The sequence below is a fragment of the Phaseolus vulgaris genome, chromosome 1 (assembly GCF_000499845.2).
Source record: "Phaseolus vulgaris cultivar G19833 chromosome 1, P. vulgaris v2.0, whole genome shotgun sequence".
Classification (NCBI taxonomy): Eukaryota; Viridiplantae; Streptophyta; class Magnoliopsida; order Fabales; family Fabaceae; genus Phaseolus; species Phaseolus vulgaris.
In genome coordinates this window covers 33945127-33965175 of record NC_023759.2, presented here as the reverse complement: position 1 = coordinate 33965175, position 20049 = coordinate 33945127, and the positions used below count along the sequence as shown (strand labels likewise).

The 20049-nt window shown below is 32.3% G+C and overlaps 1 protein-coding gene across 2 annotated transcripts; it reads left to right on the top strand.

The window, feature by feature from the left end:
• The first annotated feature begins 724 nt into the window (after positions 1 to 724).
• On the top strand, positions 725 to 5569 carry LOC137813966 (microtubule-associated protein 70-2-like). Of its 2 annotated transcripts, none has more exons than XM_068616464.1 (11): positions 725 to 1127; positions 1410 to 1495; positions 2237 to 2302; positions 2408 to 2578; positions 2737 to 2907; positions 3024 to 3179; positions 3292 to 3438; positions 3844 to 3915; positions 3995 to 4534; positions 4616 to 4797; positions 5319 to 5569. In XM_068616464.1, the coding sequence occupies exons 1-11, from the start codon at positions 977 to 979 to the stop codon at positions 5335 to 5337; spliced, it is 1761 nt and encodes a 586-aa protein (XP_068472565.1). In that variant the 5' UTR covers positions 725 to 976; the 3' UTR covers positions 5338 to 5569. The 2 variants fall into 2 exon arrangements, with proteins under 2 accessions (XP_068472565.1, XP_068472564.1); XM_068616463.1 differs by having other exon boundaries at positions 744 to 1192; positions 1399 to 1495.
• Positions 5570 to 20049: the final 14480 nt, after the last annotated feature.

Sequence of the window (20049 nt, the reverse complement as noted above, 5' to 3'; positions counted from 1 at the left end):
AATAACAGAAATCGTAACAAAATATGTACAAGAAAAAATAATTCTCAATGTAAGATATCAAATACCATTCTGCATGCAGGCTAGCCAACACTGTGATTGCTAATTTTTCTTATCCTTTTCAACTAAATCAAACACAAGACACGTGCGTTGTTAATTAATAATAATTTATTTCCTAAAAATATATGATAATAATTTATATGATCCAGTAACTTCTCTAAAATATTTTTAAATCATTTAATTTGTATGTCATAACATAGTCTTGTGAGATATATTATATGATAAATTGTTTAAATAAAATCAAATTCTTTCAAAAAAGTAATATTTTAATGCTTTTAACAATGATAATATATCTCATTATATGCGATTCACTAAACGAGTTAATTTTTCACACAAAAAATCTATAACTAATTACTTTAAATTTGTAATTATTTATACATATATATGTTATTTTTAAAAAAAGAAAGAGAAAAGACAAAAAGACAATAGTGTTTTTGGTTTATATATTAAGACCGTGCTCACTAATATAAGTCAGTTTTGTTTCTATTTCCTTCCCAATTATTTGAATGAACCTTTTTTTTATTGATATTAAGAATTCATTAATTCAAATTAAATTTGGAAGAAATTAATATTTTTTTATAAATGAATTTATTCTTAATTTACTTTTAATTTTGTATGAGAACTATTTTTTTGCCATGAAAAATTAACTACTTCACCTTTTCTCAGTGCCACTCATCACTGATCTTCCCTAATTAAAATCCTTTGACCTTTTTTTTCTCTCTTCCAAACGCTGCCTACATCCTAATATCACTGTCACTACACAACACCAACAGTAACAACACACATTAACACTCTTACACTACAACAATACAAACAAAGCCACTGTTCTCACTCTGGTTTTTGATTTTGAAATTGTGGTTAGTTAGGGTTCTTCTTCTTCTTCTTGTATGAGGTTGAGGCATCGCTAAACAGATCTGTGATGGCGAGCACCCACATTGGGAATGCCGGAGAACCCGACGCTAAGTCCTTCAAGCCTCGCCCCAAGAAACCCTCCGACGACTTCATCACGCTCTTTCACGGCTCCGATCCGGTTCGCGTTGAGCTCACGCGCCTCCAGAATGAACTCCGAGGCATCCGCCATTTCTTCAACTTCAATTTCACTAACCAACTTCTTCTCAACGAAAAATAAAACATCGTATCATATACCTGTTCATTCGTGTGTGCAAGGAGTGTGCTATGTTCAAATTGACTAAAAAACCGAAATTAAATAAATAATTGATTCTTCTTAGTTTTTTCTATCACGAGCTTGATGAAACTAAGCTTAGAACAAGTTAATTAAAAATGCACTTGCTTTATTTAGTTTGATTATTTGTGTCACGTGTTTTCTTAACTCTGGATTAGCTGGTTTGCAGAGAAGGATAGGGAGCTTGGGGATGCACTTGCGGAAATTAAGTCATTGAGGAATTCGGAGCGTCTTAAGGAAAAGGGGGTTGAAGAGGTATCTTCTCTCTTGAATTCTCTATATGCTGTAATCTGCTTTGTAATTTTTCAGAAAAGAAAATTGTAGTTTTTATTAACTTGTAAGATGGAAATGGGATAGTGTCTATCTCGGTGAACCGTCAAATTAGGCATTTCTGATTTTCTTAATTAAGTGCTCAATTGGTCAGTAAAAGATAATAGGTCCTTTGATTATTTGTTTTCATACAGTGAGTTTAATGTCTATTTGGCTGGTGAATTTGCTTAAAACTATTTTCTTATTATAGAAGCCGAGCAGCAATAAATTTAAATCAATTGAGCTTGAAGTATATAATGCATAAAAATCTTCGAAAACTAAGATGATAGACGAGGAAGATGTATTATTAGTGGTGTGAAAATTCTGTACTATTTGCTTCTCATGTGTTTGTAAGTTTTTTCAAGGTCCAGGATAAGCTCTTTTTTTTTCTAGTTATATTTTATTCACAAGAAACCTAGGTATTTTGTGGTATGAACAAGTATTCCCTCTAAGGCAATAAACTACTACATTTTTTTGTTTTCCTTGTTGTCTTTGACAAAGCAAATCAATGCACTACTGTATACATTCACTTCAGAATGTTCTCATCTCTCGAACTACATAATCCTTTGACTTGAAGTATAAATGTTGGGAGGCTTTTACTGCGTGGAGTCTGCATGCAATAAGATTTTGGTAGTTAAACAAATTCCATTTTTTACAACGTCTTTTAATTTTGTTTAATCATCTCAGCTGACAGATGAGCTGAACAAGGTGGATGAAAAGCTAAAAGCTGCTGAAGTTCTTCTGGAAAGTAAGGTAGTACTAGTAGTTACACTAGTTATTACCTCATTGGATTTTTTTTCTTCACTTCTTAATAACCATTATTTCAGTGCAACTTAATGCTAGTAATATGATTGACAGAACCTTGAAACAAAAAAAATCAATGAAGAGAAGAGGGCAGCACTGGCTGCACAATTTGCTGCAGAAGCCACACTTCGAAGAGTGCATGCTGCACAGAAAGATGATGAAATGCCTCCTATTGAAGCTATTATTGCGCCCCTGGAGGCAGAGTTGAAGCTTGCTAGGATGGAGGTACATTTTGATTACTATGTTATGCATTGAATTGATTTTTAGCTGGGATTGGATGGTAGTTAATTCAGTTATTTGATGTCCCATGGATGTCTCATTTAATGATCAGAATCAAGTGTAAAGGGGTATATATTGTTTATCCTTGCTGCTATATTTTTTAGGTGGCAAAGCTGCAGGATGACAACAGAGCACTTGATCGGCTAACCAAATCAAAGGAGGCTGCACTTCTTGAGGCTGAGAGAACGGTTCAGATTGCTTTGGCAAAAGCATCCTTGGTTGATGATCTGCAAAACAAAAATCAAGAGCTAATGAAACAGATTGAAATATGCCAGGTTTCTGATTTCTTTTAATTTACTTGTGCTTATACTTGCTAGTAAGGTACGTATATTTTTCATACTTAACGATTGGAATACAAAATTTAGTGAAGTATTTTACACTCTTACGTTAGGAGGAGGGCAAAATCTTGGACAAAATGCTTAGGCAAAAGGTTGCTGAAGTTGAAAAGCTAACCCAAACTGTTCGGGAGCTTGAAGAGGCAGTCTTGGCTGGTGGGGCTGCTGCTAATGCTGTCCGTGATTACCGGCGTAGAGTGCAAGAGATGAATGTAATTATTACCGTTCTTTAGATTGTAATCATCATATATACTGTTTCTTGTTTTGAGTCTGTTGCAGATGCTCTTAGCTGCTTATAAGTTCTAACCTTCAAAGTTGACATAGGGGGAAAGGAAAATTTTAGAGCGGGAAGTAGCTCGTGCCAAAGTTACTGCAAACAGGGTTGCGACTGTAGTTGCAAATGAGTGGAAAGATGCTAATGATAAAGTGATGCCTGTGAAGCAGTGGCTAGAAGAAAGAAAATTTTTCCAGGCATGTAAACTGCTCTGAAATTGCTTTTGCTTTGTCTTTTGAAAGTTATTTGAATATTTCTGGTAGCAGATGTTCACTAAATACTCCTGTTGATTGATGTTTTCAGAGTGTCATGTACAAGATATTTCATTTTTCCTGTTCTAATCTTTGACACTAGTCTTCTTGGTTACACTGTGGTTAGATGTTTATATTTCTCATGCCAAGGTTAGAGGACCACTGACTAGTAAAGAGGGTAGTCAGTCATAAGTGGAAAAACTGTAAGAGAGGCTGAGAGATATTTGTGAAGTTATGTAATTTATTTTCAGCCATAACATAAATGCTAGAAGGAAGTTATTTGGTGGCCCATAAATTAGATGAAGTTGTTTAGGCTTTATTGAAAACATGAACAATTACATCATTTTGTAGGGTGAAATGCAACAATTACGTGATAAATTGGCTATAGCTGAGCGTACTGCAAAAGCAGAGGCACAAATGAAGGTGCATAATGTTTTATCTGACTCCAAACACTTGATTCTTATTGAAAAGCTTATTCTAAAATATTTAATTGATTTCACAGGAAAAATATCAATTGCGCTTCAAAGTTTTGGAAGAAAGGGTTAAGACATCTAATGGTAATTCCAAATTCACTGTATCAGATGGAAGAAACATTGCCACTGGGCCTTCACGGAGACAATCTTTTGGTGGAGCTGAGAGTATCTCTTCATCTTCTTCCAATGGATATCTATCGAGGAAAACCTCAATTTCAAGATCAGGGTCTCTAAGATCAAATAGTGCTAATGTGTTACTAAAAAATGCCAAACTTTCATCTAGATCGTATGATGGTGGTAGTAGAAACCTGGAGAGAGAGAGGCCAACCTCTGATGCAAATCGGGTAGATAACATGCCAACAAACACCAATAATCAGACCATCACCAGTGAGACTATTACTACACATAAGGAGAGCGCAAATGGCATTCCGGTAAAAAAATCTAAAGCAGAAAATGAAGACTGTGTTTCAGGAATGCTGTATGACATGTTGCAAAAAGAGGTTATATCTCTTAGGAAAGCTTGTCATGAAAAGGACCAGACTCTTAAAGATAAGGATGATGCCATAGAGGTATCCTCTCAATTCATAAATAAGATTACCGATTCCATTTTTTCCCTTGTCTAATTCAATTTTTTTTTTTAATGTTGGAAGATGTTGGCAAAAAAGGTTGATACATTGAACAAAGCTATGGAAGTTGAGGCCAGAAAAATGCGTAGGGAAGTTGCTTCTATGGAGAAGGAGGTTGCCGCAATGCGGATAAGCAAGGAACATAATCATAGGGCACGATCAAGTGCTCCTAGAGCGGCTGTAAATTCCCAGACAATTTCTACCAGGTCAAATTTCTATATATTTTCTTCTTTATTGTGATACTGTTTCTTTTATTCTTCATTGTTTAGTATAAAAAGAAAATTATTACTTGAACATGGTTATCCCTTTCAAAATCTAGGATTTGGGTCTTCTGGATTGGTGTCTATAGAGCCAAATTTAGGTACACCGACCCTGCACTTCTAAGGATATTGATATCAAAATGTATGAAGCCAATATGAATTTTTAAAAAGGAAATCCTGCTGTTTATCATAACTGAACTTAAGCTGGTGCCCATTACCTTTTCTAATTGCATTGGAACTGATACCTATTTTGCAATTCTTCACGTACTTGAATAACCACCCTGCCTAATCTGGTTCCAGTTACACATTAAGATAACTGATACAGTTTTATCCTGGTATAAAACAAAGGCTGGTATCTTAAAAACGTAGTTTTACTGTAAGCCTCTCATCAAGGGATAACCTAGTATGTTGCGGTGTTGATGGTTAATTTTTATGGACATTCACAGCACTTCTCATTGGATTTTCAGGAGTGCACGTAACTTTTAACCAAATCTCATTGGCAGTGTGATCCTGTGTAAGGAATTCTTCCCCCCGTGCGGAACAGAGTTGTTGATTTATTATTTTTTATTCTCTTTTCCCTATCTCCTGTATTCATGCTTTCTCGGCCCCAGGGGTAAGGTGTAAAGAAGGAACCTTGTGTTTTTGTAGGGAATCCATGTCCTGTGTACATCTTTTTGTATACCATCTTCAGAAAGAAAACTTAGAATTAGTTGCTCCACGTGATTTGTTGAAGTATCTGAATATAGCTTAATCTGGATTGATTCTACTCTAAACTGGATTTGAAAATTTCTTTGTTTTCACCAAATTCTTAGGAGAAAAAATTCATGCAGCTCATGTTCACGTTTGGGTTTTAAAAGCAAAAGCTGTCGGACATTCTCATTTATGGCAACAAAATCTAACCAAGGTACCATTTTGTACTTTTATAAGACCAGGGTCTGCTATTGACCTGAGTCAGAAGTCTTTAGTGATAAAGCATTATCCTCACACAAGAAGAATTTTTCACTGAAATAGCAGGGTTTTTTTCTTTCTAGTGTGCAAAATATTTACACAGATAGCACGGTTTCTGTCCGAATTCTGACCTGTGATTGGTTGCAATATCGCCGGAATACGAGTCGGAATCGGTTCCCAGAAAAACCGAATTCAGAGCTGGGTTTTCTATTTTTTTTTATTTTTTTTTTTTACTTTTAAAATATCGGGGGAGGAAAAATTGTGGAAAATAAACAAATAAAATATTAATGGTTTCAAATTAATTAATTTGAGGATTTTTTTTTTAAAGTGTATAAATATAAAAAAAAAATGAAATTGAGAAAGTTAATTTAATATAGTAATATGTCGGTAATAGAAATTTGTAAAAGTAATTAAGTACAATTTATTTAGAAATAAGGTAAAATAATATTTTTGAAAAATAATTAAGTTAAGAAGTAATTAATTTGAAGGAAAAAGGTTGAAGATTTTTTTTTAAGAAAATTCAATATATTTACAAGTAATTATGTAGGTTTATTTTCAATTTAAAATTATAATATGAGTAGGTGCTTGTGTATAAATACAAAATCTTATTTGGGAAATGTTAAAATTAGTAAAAATAATTGGTTAAATTTTGGACTTGATAAATGAATGGATTAATTTTTATTAAATGAATAAGGTGAATATTTTATGCATTGTGTAATAGTGTTTTTGACACGCAAATGTGGGAATGTAAAATAGTGAAGAAAGAAGTTAAGAAAAAATTGGGTTTAATTAAGACATTGAAATAATAGGTGAAAAACACATTATATCATTACCAACAACGCCAAAAGTTCATCATGTCACTAACTTTGTGACCCAGGACAATGAATTTGAACAACATAATAAGCATTCACAAATACTTTTCTATATATTAAAAATGTCAATTAAAATAATGGGGTTGTTATTGCATAGGGTGTTTCTTTCTGCAGCCTTACATTTTTTTAAAAAAATTATCAAATTATCTTTGACAGTTTTGGATAATTCTTGAATAAGGGGTGTTTTGTAAGTAAAAGATGTTTCCAAAATAAGAAGGCTGATTCTCCCTGCACCCAACACATTTTAACTCGCACCCAATCACATATAAGAAAAAAACAAAATTAACCTTAATGAATTTCAGAATACCACCCAACCCTATTCTTCTTCTTCTTCCTTTGTGCGTGAAGCAGCTATCGCAGCCACCGTGAGCCATCTTCTTCTCCATTCGTTTGCAGCCACCGTGAGCCACCTTCTTCTCCATTCGTTTGCAGCCACCGTGACCTTCATTATCGCAGGCACAGCAGTAGCCGCGACGGAGAGCTTCTGAAGTCGGAGAAGGAAACATCATCGAAGGAACCATCAAGGTACGTCATGCCTACCGGATATTTTTATCCGTAATTCACTATTGCGTTCCGCATAAATTTTTCTATAATTCATTATTGCATTCTGGATATTTTTATCCGTAAGTGATTAGTGGCTTCCGAATATTTTTATCCGTAATGGACTTTTGACTTGCGGATATTTTTATCTGTAATACACTTTGGACTTTTGACTTCCAGATATTAATATCCGTATTGAAAATTTTGACTTCTGGATATTAATATCCATAGTGAAAAAAACAGACTTCCGGATTCTGATATCCGGGACCAGCTGAGCTCGAACAAAAACTAGAAACGATTGAAAATTGATTACTTACTTCATTAACTTGGCAAACGAAGCTTACACTGAATGTGTGTGCACAATGAATGTAACCTCCTCTTTTGCACCTCAAAGCAAAGTTTCACATAACAATGAACTTCCTCTACCTCACTATACAATAATTTTCAAAGTGAAGAAGACAAGGGCATGATGGGATTTTAAAAAGTTCGTCGGGTGCCAATCACAATTGATCGGGTGCAGGAAGTAATTGCCAAATAAGAAATCTGAAAGGCAAAAAAACCATTTCGAAATATCCTTTCTGAAAGGCAAAAGAAAAATCATTTCCAAATAACATTTAAATAAACACCTTTAATAACAAAGCTTAAAATAACAACAAACATGCTACAAACATAGCAACTACAACAACAATTATAATTGATCACCCATAAATTACTTTCCACTACTATTGCACCATGTTCCATAATCCACATTTACTTGTTTTGTCATCATTATATTCACAAAAAGTGACATAGTATTTGATCTAAGAAATTGGGAATGCCACCAAATCATGTTTTACACATCTTCATCATTTGAAACAAAAACAAAATGGTAAGTTTTTCAAGAAGGTACAGTGACACATGATAAATAAATTCATAACTTCTCGACCCTGAGTTTACAACAATTCACTCTCAATAATCCTCTTATACGTTTAAGCGTAATACCATTTGGGAACCTACACAATGTAGACATCTCACCCTCATAATCAACTGAGGCACAAAAGGAATTGTAAGCATTCATTTCATCAATGTGAAGCATTTTGACTACTATAAATTTTAAATTACACACCCTTCCACTCATCCAACTACACTCTTTTATACTATACGTACTAAAGGTGAGATAAAATGTAACTCTAACATGCATTGAGTGGTTGGGGTGACTCAAGACATGTGTCATCAAGTAAACACACACTAGGTCATGTAAATAACAATTGTCAACTTTAATGAAAATGTGTGCCAAAAAGGTGACCCTGTACGAGATATTACCCTCACATTCATTAGGTGGTTGGGACTGTAACATCCATACTTTTAAAAATAACTATATTAATTATTTTATCTTTACTAAAATAAGAGTTAACAAATCTTACGCTCTAATAATGTGATTATATTCTATTTAAAAAATATATTGTATTCTAGATAAATTTTAAACGTTAGAAAACAAATCAAATACTTTTTAAAAAACATTGTGGTCAAATGAATAAAAAATATTATCCAAACATTAAAAGAAGATAAGAATTAAAATAATTTGTCCTTATACGTGTGTGGGGTGGGTAAAAGCTAAAAAGGATTAAAAAAAATAGAAGGAAGAAAATAAAGGGAGGAAAGAGAGAGATGAGAGATATAAGGGAGATATAAGAAAGTGAGAGAAGGAGAAAGGAGAAAAAGAGAGTGAGAGAAAGAAAGGGAATTGGAGGAGCGAAATTTTGAATTTTCTAGAATTCTAATCTACACCTCAAATGTAAGGGGGAATGTAGTTAAATTCTTTTTATATTAATCATAATAAATTATTTGTGTTTTATTAATCGATTGAATTATATATTATTCTTTTTTTTCTTCCAGTATTAATTTTTATTTATTTATTTATATTTGTGTTATTGAATTTATCTTTAGTTAAGCAATAATTTTATTTATTTATTTATCAATTTATATTTATATTATTTAATTTATCTTGAGTTATACATTGATCCTATTTATTATTTATTTATATTCATATCATTTAATTTAATTTATCTTTGGTTACACATGGATCTTATTTATTAGTTTAATATTTTTTGTTATTTTATTTTTCTATAAGATATCGATCCATATCTAATTATTTAAAAAATTTGCTTTAATTATTATTTTATTGTATTTTTATATTATTTGAAATACTATTTTTTTATAATTCAAAGAAATATATGAAGTAATAATAAAAATAAAGTAAAAGTAATTATTATTTTTATTTAATGAGTTTAGATAAAAATGAACTATATGTTTCATTATTATTTTATGTTTTTTTGTATTTGTTCAAATGACGTGTATAAATTATTGGTAAGATAAATATCACATATTTTAATAGTCATCATATTTTTGCAGTTTTTGGGAGTGTCAAAGAATATGTTAGTTTTGAAAGAGTCATAAAATTTGTTGCTTTGAGTTACATGCTAATATATGAGTTTTTGTGTTTGGAAAGTCATAGTTTATTACAATACGAGATGAAAGACAGAGACCATGGTAGGGTCTAAGGAAGTTATCAAGTAGGTGAATATTTCGATAGTTCAAAATAATTCCCTGGACTAAGCTATTCATAGGCCAAACTTGGAATTGTCTGATACCTGCTCTGAAAGAATATTATGTGGCACCTCACGATTATTTATCTTATTAATTGATCAATTACCATAATTATCCTATTATATTATTGTAATTACTTGATGGACGTAATTACTCTTACCATAAATAATTAGGGTTTTCCCTTGGGTGTATTATAAATAGAGATTACCAGACAACTAAAGAGACACCCTCATATTCTAACATCACATGGCCGAAACTCATTCTCTAAAGGGATTTTTGAGCCTCTCATCTATTTGTCTCTCTACTCACATAATTCCATTCTAAGCGATACACCCTAAAGGGGAACCCGATCAAGATCATGTCTTCGTCCCTCAGCCATACGATCACGTGTCTACCAGGTATTATTTAATCATTATTCTCAACCCGATCAAGATCATGTCTTCGTCCCTCAGCCATACGATCACGGGTCTACCAGGTATTATTTAATCATCATTCTTGTTTCATTATATGATTGAGGAATCCTAATCCAACATGTGGTATTAGAGCGTTTATGTTGCTTAATCGATTCTTCTTTCGTTTTCCCTAAATTTGGAAGAAACGAGGATTTTGATTCAACCTATTGATTTTCGATGTTTTTATTTTGGTATATTATTGAACCACTTATTTTCGATAATCCACCTTGATATCATAAAATAAATTTTAATTTTTTCGAGATCCATAAAAAATTTAATATGAATGTTATGTGTTTTTCATAATTTTCGTGAGTATTCCCTTATTTGGAATGAAATTAATTTTGATTCTATGTTCATCATCATTATTTGTTGTTCATATAATTTTCGTGAGTATTACCTTAATTAGGAATGGATTTGACTTGATTGTGTTTTCCTAAAAAAAAAAAAAATTGATATCTTAGTCTCAAAGTTTTTCCTTGATTGTGTTTTCCTTATTAATTTTCGGGTATTATTATTATTATTACTATTTTCGAAAATAGCAGTCGTGTCAAACTTGGAAACATATCAATCTAATTAAAATTTTGAAGACCAAATCTAAAATCAAATCCCTAATATTTCGCTACTCACCTTATCGGGTTTATGAGTAACATATTTACGCGTTTCCTTTTATTTATCGAATTAAATATGGTAAATCTCATGATACCGTAATTATTGTTTAAAAAAAATACTTATTTTGTTAAACTCTTAAAAAAAATAAAAAAATATTAAGTTTGACAAAATTAAAATTAATTTTTTTGCTTAAACTTAATAACATGAGTCTCCCTTCTGTCCAACGATGATGGGTTATGTCTTGTTATTTGAGTCTAATTAAGCACCTTCACTTACTTGTGAGTACACTTAATTATTAAATATTCACATGACATTTGTCTAAAAACACAATTAATTATATTTTGTCCAACGATGTTTGATGCACTTGTGTTTTGCAAACTTAATATGTGCATAAGCTTAAATGTTCACTTCTGCCCAAAGATGATGTGTCACATTCTTATTGCACATACCTTACTTATAATTGTTCATTATGCTTAAATAATTGGTAATTAACCAAAGTGAAAGCTGATTGTTTAAGTAGAACCTAATCTAGTCTAGTATTTTGATGTTATAATAGATTTTATCACAGCTTCATTATCATAATGGTTCTTACTTATGCCTGCTTTAGATCTAAGTTTCCCTATGTCACTCTAACTTTTTCCTTAGCCTAACTATCTTAATTCGTCGTCTAACCAGCCCCTAATATGGGAATTGAGACCTTGACTGGTGAAAATCAATGAAGGTTTCCTAGTCCACTTCATTATGACTTCTCTTCCTTCTGAGTTTGAAGCCTTCAAAGTCATTTATAATACTCAGAAGGACAAATGGTCCATGAGTGAGTTGATTGCTATGACTGTTCAAGAAGAAGAGCGCCTGAAGTTGGAGAAACCAGATGTTGCTTACCTCGTGGTTGCTGAATCGAAGAAACGGAAGGGCAAATTCCATAAAAAAGGAATCTAATAAGGCCCCTAAAACTGATGCAAGTGCACCCTCCAGCTCTAACAAATCCACTAGCAAGTCCTACTGCAAGTTCTGCCGCAAGGTAGGACATAAGCAGTCTGAGTGCTCAAGCTTTAAGGAGTGGCTGGCTAAGAAAGGTAATCATCTAAATATGATAATTGAGTCCTTTAATTTAAATGTTCCAACTAATACTTGGTGGTTTGACTCTGGTTTTATGGTTCATGTGACCAATTCAATCCAGGGATTCCTTACAATCTGGAAGCTGGAAAGAAACCAAAGAACACTTAAGATGGGGAATGGACAAGAACTATTTGTCGAAGCTGTGGGAACCTTAGAATTACTTATGAAAACTGGAAAATGTATTAAACTTTATGATACCTTATATATTCCCGAGATTACTTGGAATCTTGTATCAGGACCAAAGTTAGATATTGATGGTTTTTATGTTTCCCATGGTCATGGCAAACTTACTATTTCTTTAAATTCTCAATTGTTTGATACTGGTTTTCTGGATAACGGTCTCTATAAGATAGAACTAGATGATAGCTTCTCCAAATCTTTGTTATCATATAATATTAATGAGAACTTAACAAAGACCAAGAGAAAACGAGACTTGGAAACTTCATCCATGTTGTGGCATCAACGTTTAGGCCACATTTCACGAGATCGCTTATCTTGACTTATGAAGGATGAAGTCTTACCATCTCTCGATTTCACTGATTTTGGAACATGTGTCAAATGCCTCAAAGGCAAAATGACATCCACGACTAAGAAAGGTGCCACTAGGAGTTCAAAATTATTAGAACATATTCATACTGACATTAGTGGCCCTTACAACATCGTTGGAATAACAGGACATAATTCATTTATCACTTTTATAGATGATTATTCTCGTTACATGTACTTGTATCTCATTAAGGAAAAATCTGAATCACTTACAACTTTTAAAGATTATAAAACTGAAGTTGAAAAACAACTTGATCTTCAAATAAAAGTTGTGCGATCAGATAGAGGAGGTGAATATTATGGTAGACATACTGATTTGGGACAAGCCCCTGGTCCATTTTCTGAGTTTTGTAAAAGCCAGGGGATTGTGAACCAATACACCATACCCGGTACTCCTCAACAAAACGATGTTGCTGAAAGGAGAAACAAGACCCTAATGAACATGGTGCGTAGTATGTTAGCCAACTCCAATTTGCCCTTATTCCTCTGGACCGAGGCATTAAAAGCAGCAGTTCATATACTCAATAGAGTTCCTTCCAAATCTGTCCCTAAAACTCCTTATGAACTTTGGATTGGAAGGAAATCGAGTCTTAGATATATGAAAGTATGGGGCTGCCTTGCTGAAGCTAAAGTTTATAACCCTTTCTTAAAGAAGCTTGACATGAAAACAGTAACTTGTCACTTTATCGGGTATCCCGATCACTCAAAGGGTTATAGATTTTATTGTCCTTCCCACGTCACCCGCATTGTAGAAACCAAGCATGCTCATTTCCTAGAAGATTTCAAGATCAGTGGGAGTAGTGACAATCCTTACCTGGATTTACTAGAAGTACAAGAGGCGGGAAGGAGATCTACATCGACTACTAATTTGCCTCTGATCACTCCTCTTGTATCCACTCCGCGCGTCACTGCACCACCTACTCCATGCTCAGAACCTGATGCTACTCTGAATCCATCCGAGAATGAAGGCACCCTGAACGACAAACATCAGTACAATGCAAAACCCACTAATCAGCTCAGAAGGTCATCTAGAACTAAAATTGCTACTAATTTTGATGATTATGTAACCTACCTGACTGAAGCAGAAATGGATGCCGGAAGGTATACTGATCCTACCTCTTACAATGAAGCCATTACTAGTAATCAGTTTTCTGAATGGAATAATGTCATGCTCGATGAGCTTGACTCCATGAAGAAAAACAATGTTTGGGATCTAGTAGAATTACCCGACGGAGTAAAACCTGTAGGATCTAAATGGGTGTTCAAAACCAAGCTAGATCAGAATGGAAACATTGAACGCTTCAAAACAAGATTGGATGCAAAAGAGTTCACTCAGAAAGAGAGAATTGATTATCAAGAGACCTTTTCACCTTTCTCTCGAAAATATTCCTTAAGGATCGTAATGGCCCTCGTAGCTCACTTTGATCTAGAGCTACATCAGATGGACGTCAAGACCGCTTTCCTTAACGACGACTTGTATGAAGACGTGTACATGCAACAACCAGAATGTTTTAAACCTGAAGGTCAAGAACACTTAGTCTGCAAGTTGAAGAAATCCATTTACGGGCTGAAGCAAGCCTCATGGCAGTGGTACATAAAGTTTGATGAAGTCATGAAGAAACAAGGTTTCCTTAAGAATCAAGTGGATCAATGCACCTACCTCAAGATGAATGGGAGCAACTTTACTATACTTGTCCTTTACGTAGATGACATTCTATTGACAAGTAATAGTATAGACATGTTGCATGAGTCAAAGCGCATACTTTTGCATAATTTTGACATGAAGGATCTCGGAGAAGCCGCTTATGTTATTGACATCGAAATATACCGAGATAGAGCTAAGGGGATTTTGGGATTATCCCAAAGGGCCTACCTTGACCGTGTCCTCACTCGTTATAACATGCAACATTTCTCTCCTTTTGTGGCTCCAGTAATTAAGGGAGATGTTTTTGGTTCTTTTCAATGTCCGAAAACAGAGGCTGAAAAAGAGCAAATAGCGATGATACCTTATGCATTTGTAGTTGGAAGCATTATGTATGCTCAAGTCTGTACTCGTCCGGATATCGCGTACATTGTTGGAATGCTAGGCCGGTATCAATCTAATCCTGGTCTAGATCATTGGAAAGCAGCTAAGACTTCGATATCTACAAGGCACAAAAAACTATAAGTTGACCTATAAGAGAAGTGACAGTTTAGAAGTGGTGGGTTATTCTGACTCTGATTTTGCAAAATGCAAAGATGACAAGAAATCCACTTTTGGGTATATCTTTATGTTAGCAGGCGGGCCTATCTCATGGAAGAGTCATAAGCAGCAATTAACAACAACCTCAACAATGATGGCAGAATATGTTGCAGTGTACAATGCAACTTGTCATGGAATGTTGTTGCAAAATCTTATTGTTGGACTCAAAGCCATTAACTCCATTTCCAGGCCATTGAAGCTTTATTGTGATAACTCAGCTGCCGTTAGTTTTTCGAACAATAACAGTTCGAGTGGCGCTGTATTATATCTTGATACAAAGTACTTGTTCGTACGTGAGCGAGTTGAGGAAAATAAGCTTTGTGTTGAGTATATTAGTACTAAAAATATGCTTGCGGATCCGATGACTAAAGGTCTCCCACCTAAAGTATTCGAAGAACATGTTTCGAAGATGGGATTATCTAAAGACCTTATTTAGCATATTTGTACTTACTTATGTTTAATAAAATTTCCTCATTTGCCTTGATTTGTGTGTCCTTAAATATGTTTATGCATGCCTAAATATACATAGACATTAACTGTACAAATCAAAGTCTAAAGGGCTTACTTATCAATTGATCCTAAAATTTACTTAAGTTTTAAATTTGTATTGTAGTATGATTAATGGGGGTTTGAGTTGAATACTGATTCAAAGACTGTATTTCTCTACTACAATTACAGTTTAGGACTAAAATGAGTGTTAAAATCTGGCCAGACTTATCTAATGCTCATAATAAATAATCCTTTGGCCAAGTGGGAGAATGTAAGAATATTATGTGGCACCTCACGATTATTTATCTTATTAATTGATCAATTACCATAATTATCCTATTATATTATTCGTAATTACTTGATGGACGTAATTACTCTTACCATAAATAATTAGGGTTTCCCCTTGGGTGTATTATAAATAGAGATTACCAGACAACTAAAGAGACATCCTCATATTCTAACATCACATGGCCAAAACTCATTCTCTAAAGGGATTTTCGAGCCTCTCGTCTCTTTGTCTCTCTACTCACATAATTCCATTCTAAGCAATACACCCTAAAGGGGAACCCAATCAAGATCATGTCTTCGTCCCTCAGCCATACGATCACGGGTCTACCAGGTATTATTTAATCATTATTCTCAACCTGATCAAGATCATGTCTTCGTCCCTCAGCCATACGATCATGGGTCTACCAGGTATTATTTAATCATTATTCTCGTTTCATTATATGATTGAGGAATCCTAATCCAACATGCTTAACATAGCCAAAGTTAGGTAATGCGTATATATCTCTTTTATGGGCCGATGAATGACTAATATTCGTGAGAAAAATAAATACAATTGCACTAATTTTTTAATGAGAAATACTCAAATACCTAATCACTTCCCAAATAACTTTTGATATTCATAGTGGATTAGAAGTGAAATATGGATCCATATATGTGATCAAGTGAGGTTGTGGGTCAAAAACAAACCCCATTATCATGGCTATAGGTCAAGTCATAGACCCCATTATTTGCATTGTATGTTAAGTTTATTAAGATTGATCGGCTTACGAAGACCTCATTACCTTTTGTGTTTTTCTTTGATATGTACCTATTTAGGGATGGCAAAGCGAGGCGGACTGGCCCGCATAACCCGCATAACTTAAAAATCTAGAATTTTCTTTTTGTACCCCCATATTTTTCTTCATGCAGTCTCGTATTTCACATTCCAAATTTTTTACTCATATCTTATTACACATGTCTCGTGAAAATAATATTGCGAGACCATTCACCTAATAGATCTAAAATAAAAAAATAATAATTAAATTTATTCAAAATTTCTATTTAAATTTTTTTTTTTTTTTAAAAATATTTCATATGTAGGCTGGCCCACAGGCCAACCCTTATTCGAGGTGGGCTAGTAAAATTAGCCTGCATATTCTATGCGGGGGTGAGCCAACCCGCATTGCCATTCCTATACTTGTTGTATGAGTCGAAGCATAACTTGTTTAGTAAGAGTTGTTCAAGAAGATTTTTGGAGATCTTTTATAGAACGTTGACTCATGAAGAACTTAGTGTTAATATCTCTAAAATGTATAAAATATATGGATATTTTTCTATCATGATGTAGAACTCTTATTATTGTAAAACTTATATATTTTTGGAATATATTGTGAATAATTACCAAAAATGCAAAATGTTGATTTTTATCAATGAGGTTATATTATGATTAATGTTATCTCTAAGAAAATCTTATTAAAAAAAAAAAATCACTCCCAACTTGTAATTAAATAAAAAAATTATTTATATAATAATCTTGGTGTTACAAGGGTGATTCAGGACACATGTCACAAGATAAACGTGCACTCTAACACATAAACAAGACTTGTCAACTTTAATGGAAATGCATACCAAATAGAGGTGATCTTGGATGACATGTATAATAAGTATATTTATATAATTACATTTGTATAATCGTAAATACATTTAAAATTGACTTGGAATATATAATTATAGTAACATTTATAAATTTGAAAAGAAGTAAAGTACAAGTGCATAATAATATAACGAATAAGAAAACAATTGAATATTTATTCAAAGAGAAATTGAAATTTGACATAAATAAAATAATTGGATGAATATTAATATAAATAAAATTATATGAATAGAAATTTATATAAGTTAATTTAGCAAGAATAAATAATTTAGAGATAATAATAGTTGTGAAAAATAATTTTCAAAAATTGTAACACCATGTTAAGTATTTTTTTAGCAAAATAAAATTTTAAATTCTAATAAATTATTGAATGTATAAAATGTTGTGATATACATTTTCTAAAGAAGTGTAAATGTAAAATATTTAAGAAAAAAGTTATCATGATTACATGTTTAATTTAAAATAATAATAACAATAATGTTCTTAACGATTTGAATATTTGTTAATTAAGTTAAAAATAATATTTCACTACAAGTGAATATATAATTTTGATATTAAATTAATGAGATGTGCATAATCAAATGGCTTATTTATTGATTGTAATGACATATTACAAAATTACAACATAATTAATTATGGGAAGTTGATCCCTAAGGCCAAGGTTGTTAGGACATTGATTTTTTTTGTGTCCTAGTTTATATTGTTAAGCAAACCCAAATATAAGTGGTGTATGTTAGAGATTTAAAAACCATATTAAATCCTAACATTTAAGCGTGTTCATACGTGTGGATCAACCTAATAATGCAAACTAAACTCATTTAACATATAACCATTGATTGTAGTTGTTGTCTTTGGGTGTAAGTTGTTGGGACATTGATTTCTTGTGTGTCCTGGTTTATCTTGCCAAGCAAACCCAAAGATATGTGGTGTATGTTAGAGATTTAACAATCATATTAAATCCTAACATTTAGACGTGTTCAAACGTGTTAACCAACCTAATAATGCAATCCAAACTCATTCAACATATAACCATTGATTGTAGTTGTTGTCTTTGTATACGTCTCCATCTTGTATCAAATTTTAATTGTTATAGACCAATTTGAATTGATTATTTACTCTTAGAAATATATAATATATAAAACTTATTCATCTACATGATATAGGAAGTACCAACCATATATGGAAATGTAATATATCATAGTATGAAGAAAAGGTATAAGAGAAAATATTACAACATGCATCCATCACTTAGTTACTACAATTAAGGATTGTAATCTCTATATGAGTTGTACATGCTACAAAATGTTGGAATGTCTTATAAAAAAATGTAAAGAATTGAAATTTAAAACCTTGGAAAACTTTCTTTCTTTTGCCATTAGTAACAAAGGGTTTGAATGGAATTTACCACAATTGTGGTGGAGTTGGAGGGTTAATTGTTTGATCAAGTTTAGTTTTTGGTTGAGAGGTAAAAAATTGATTTGTTTGTTGTGGTTGTATAGGTAAGGGAGGTTGAGGAGGAGGTTGGTTCGTTACCTATGGTTGGGTAATAACCTCCAAGAGTTGAGACATTGACGCTTAGTAGTAGCTAGTAGGTCTAAATGTGCATTTTGATGTTTCTCATGTTTTAGGAAAACAACGTTTGTTCCTTTTATCTAGTATTGCATCACATCTTAGACTATAAGTTGCATGTTTTCTATGATGACAACAATCAGAAGGGCCATGCTCACAAGTAGAACAAGTATAAGGGTTATATTATGGGAATCAGACAATGGTTGATATTGAGGTTGGTTGACTTGGATTTCTTTGACAGTTTTAGATACAATAACTTCTTTGTTTCCTTTTCTTGAGCTTTTACTTTTGTATTAGTTGCAACAAGTTTGTCCTCATGCTTGAGCTTAGCCTTTTCAGTGTAAGTTAGTGCTTTGACTTGCAGAGAATATTCAACCTTCATATCTAACTCTAACAAGATCTTTTGAAAGGTTTGCTCTTGAAGGTTATAATAACCCTTGCCTTGAGAAATCTTGCACAAGTTCTAAAACACAACATTGTTTTTGCCTTGGAGGAAGAAAAATGTAGTGTCCTTCGCAATGCATATTTTGGTGGGACAAATAATGTTGAGATCTTCTAAATTAAATAATGTGGTTTGAAAATTAAAGGAACAAAATGGTCTAGTCATTTTGTGGGGTTAAATTAAGCCTTTTGATTAACATTTATTCATGATAAAATTCACTTAAATATAATGAATATAACTATTTTGAAAGATTATATGTGTACCGAGACAAAAAATTAAACAAAATTGGATCATTTTGTAATAAAATTATAATATATTTACTATATAAATTTTTTTTAATATATAAATATATTAATTATGATGCTGTCTAAAATTTATTCTTTTTGTAAAATAAAATCTTAAATAATTTATAATAAATAATAAGAAATATATAATTATTTGTCTAAATTTATATTTAGACATAAATTTAAATATTTAAAATTGATGATTTAAATACTTTTTATAAGTAATTAAAATATTTTAATGACACAAAAACTATTTTAATTTTTTTAAAAAGAAATCAAGAAATATTTATGGTAAAGTAAATTTAAATTTTCTTATTTTATTTTATACAAATAATTTAGATATTTGTGTGTTGTAAGTAATATATTTTGTTTGTACATATGTTAACAAAACTAAATAAATTATGACTTAGTTGGTAAGGAAAAGAGCAATAAAATATAAAAAACAAAAAATGATAAGGAAAATAAAAAATAAAAAATATTTGATTTAAGAAGAGAAAAACGTAGAAAGATAAAAAAAAAGAAAAATAATATGAAAGAGAGTTGTGTATATTTTTTCAAAATCATTTACGCCAAACAAAT

Bases quoted from the DNA above. Each gene is read 5' to 3' on its own strand.
- LOC137813966 (XM_068616463.1), top strand. From the start codon at position 999: ATGCCGGAGAACCCGACGCTAAGTCCTTCAAGCCTCGCCCCAAGAAAC. The intron at 2,579-2,736 runs GTACATTTTGAT...TATATTTTTTAG, and splicing joins TGAAGCTTGCTAGGATGGAG to GTGGCAAAGCTGCAGGATGA. The intron at 3,180-3,291 runs GTAATTATTACC...AAGTTGACATAG, and splicing joins GTAGAGTGCAAGAGATGAAT to GGGGAAAGGAAAATTTTAGA.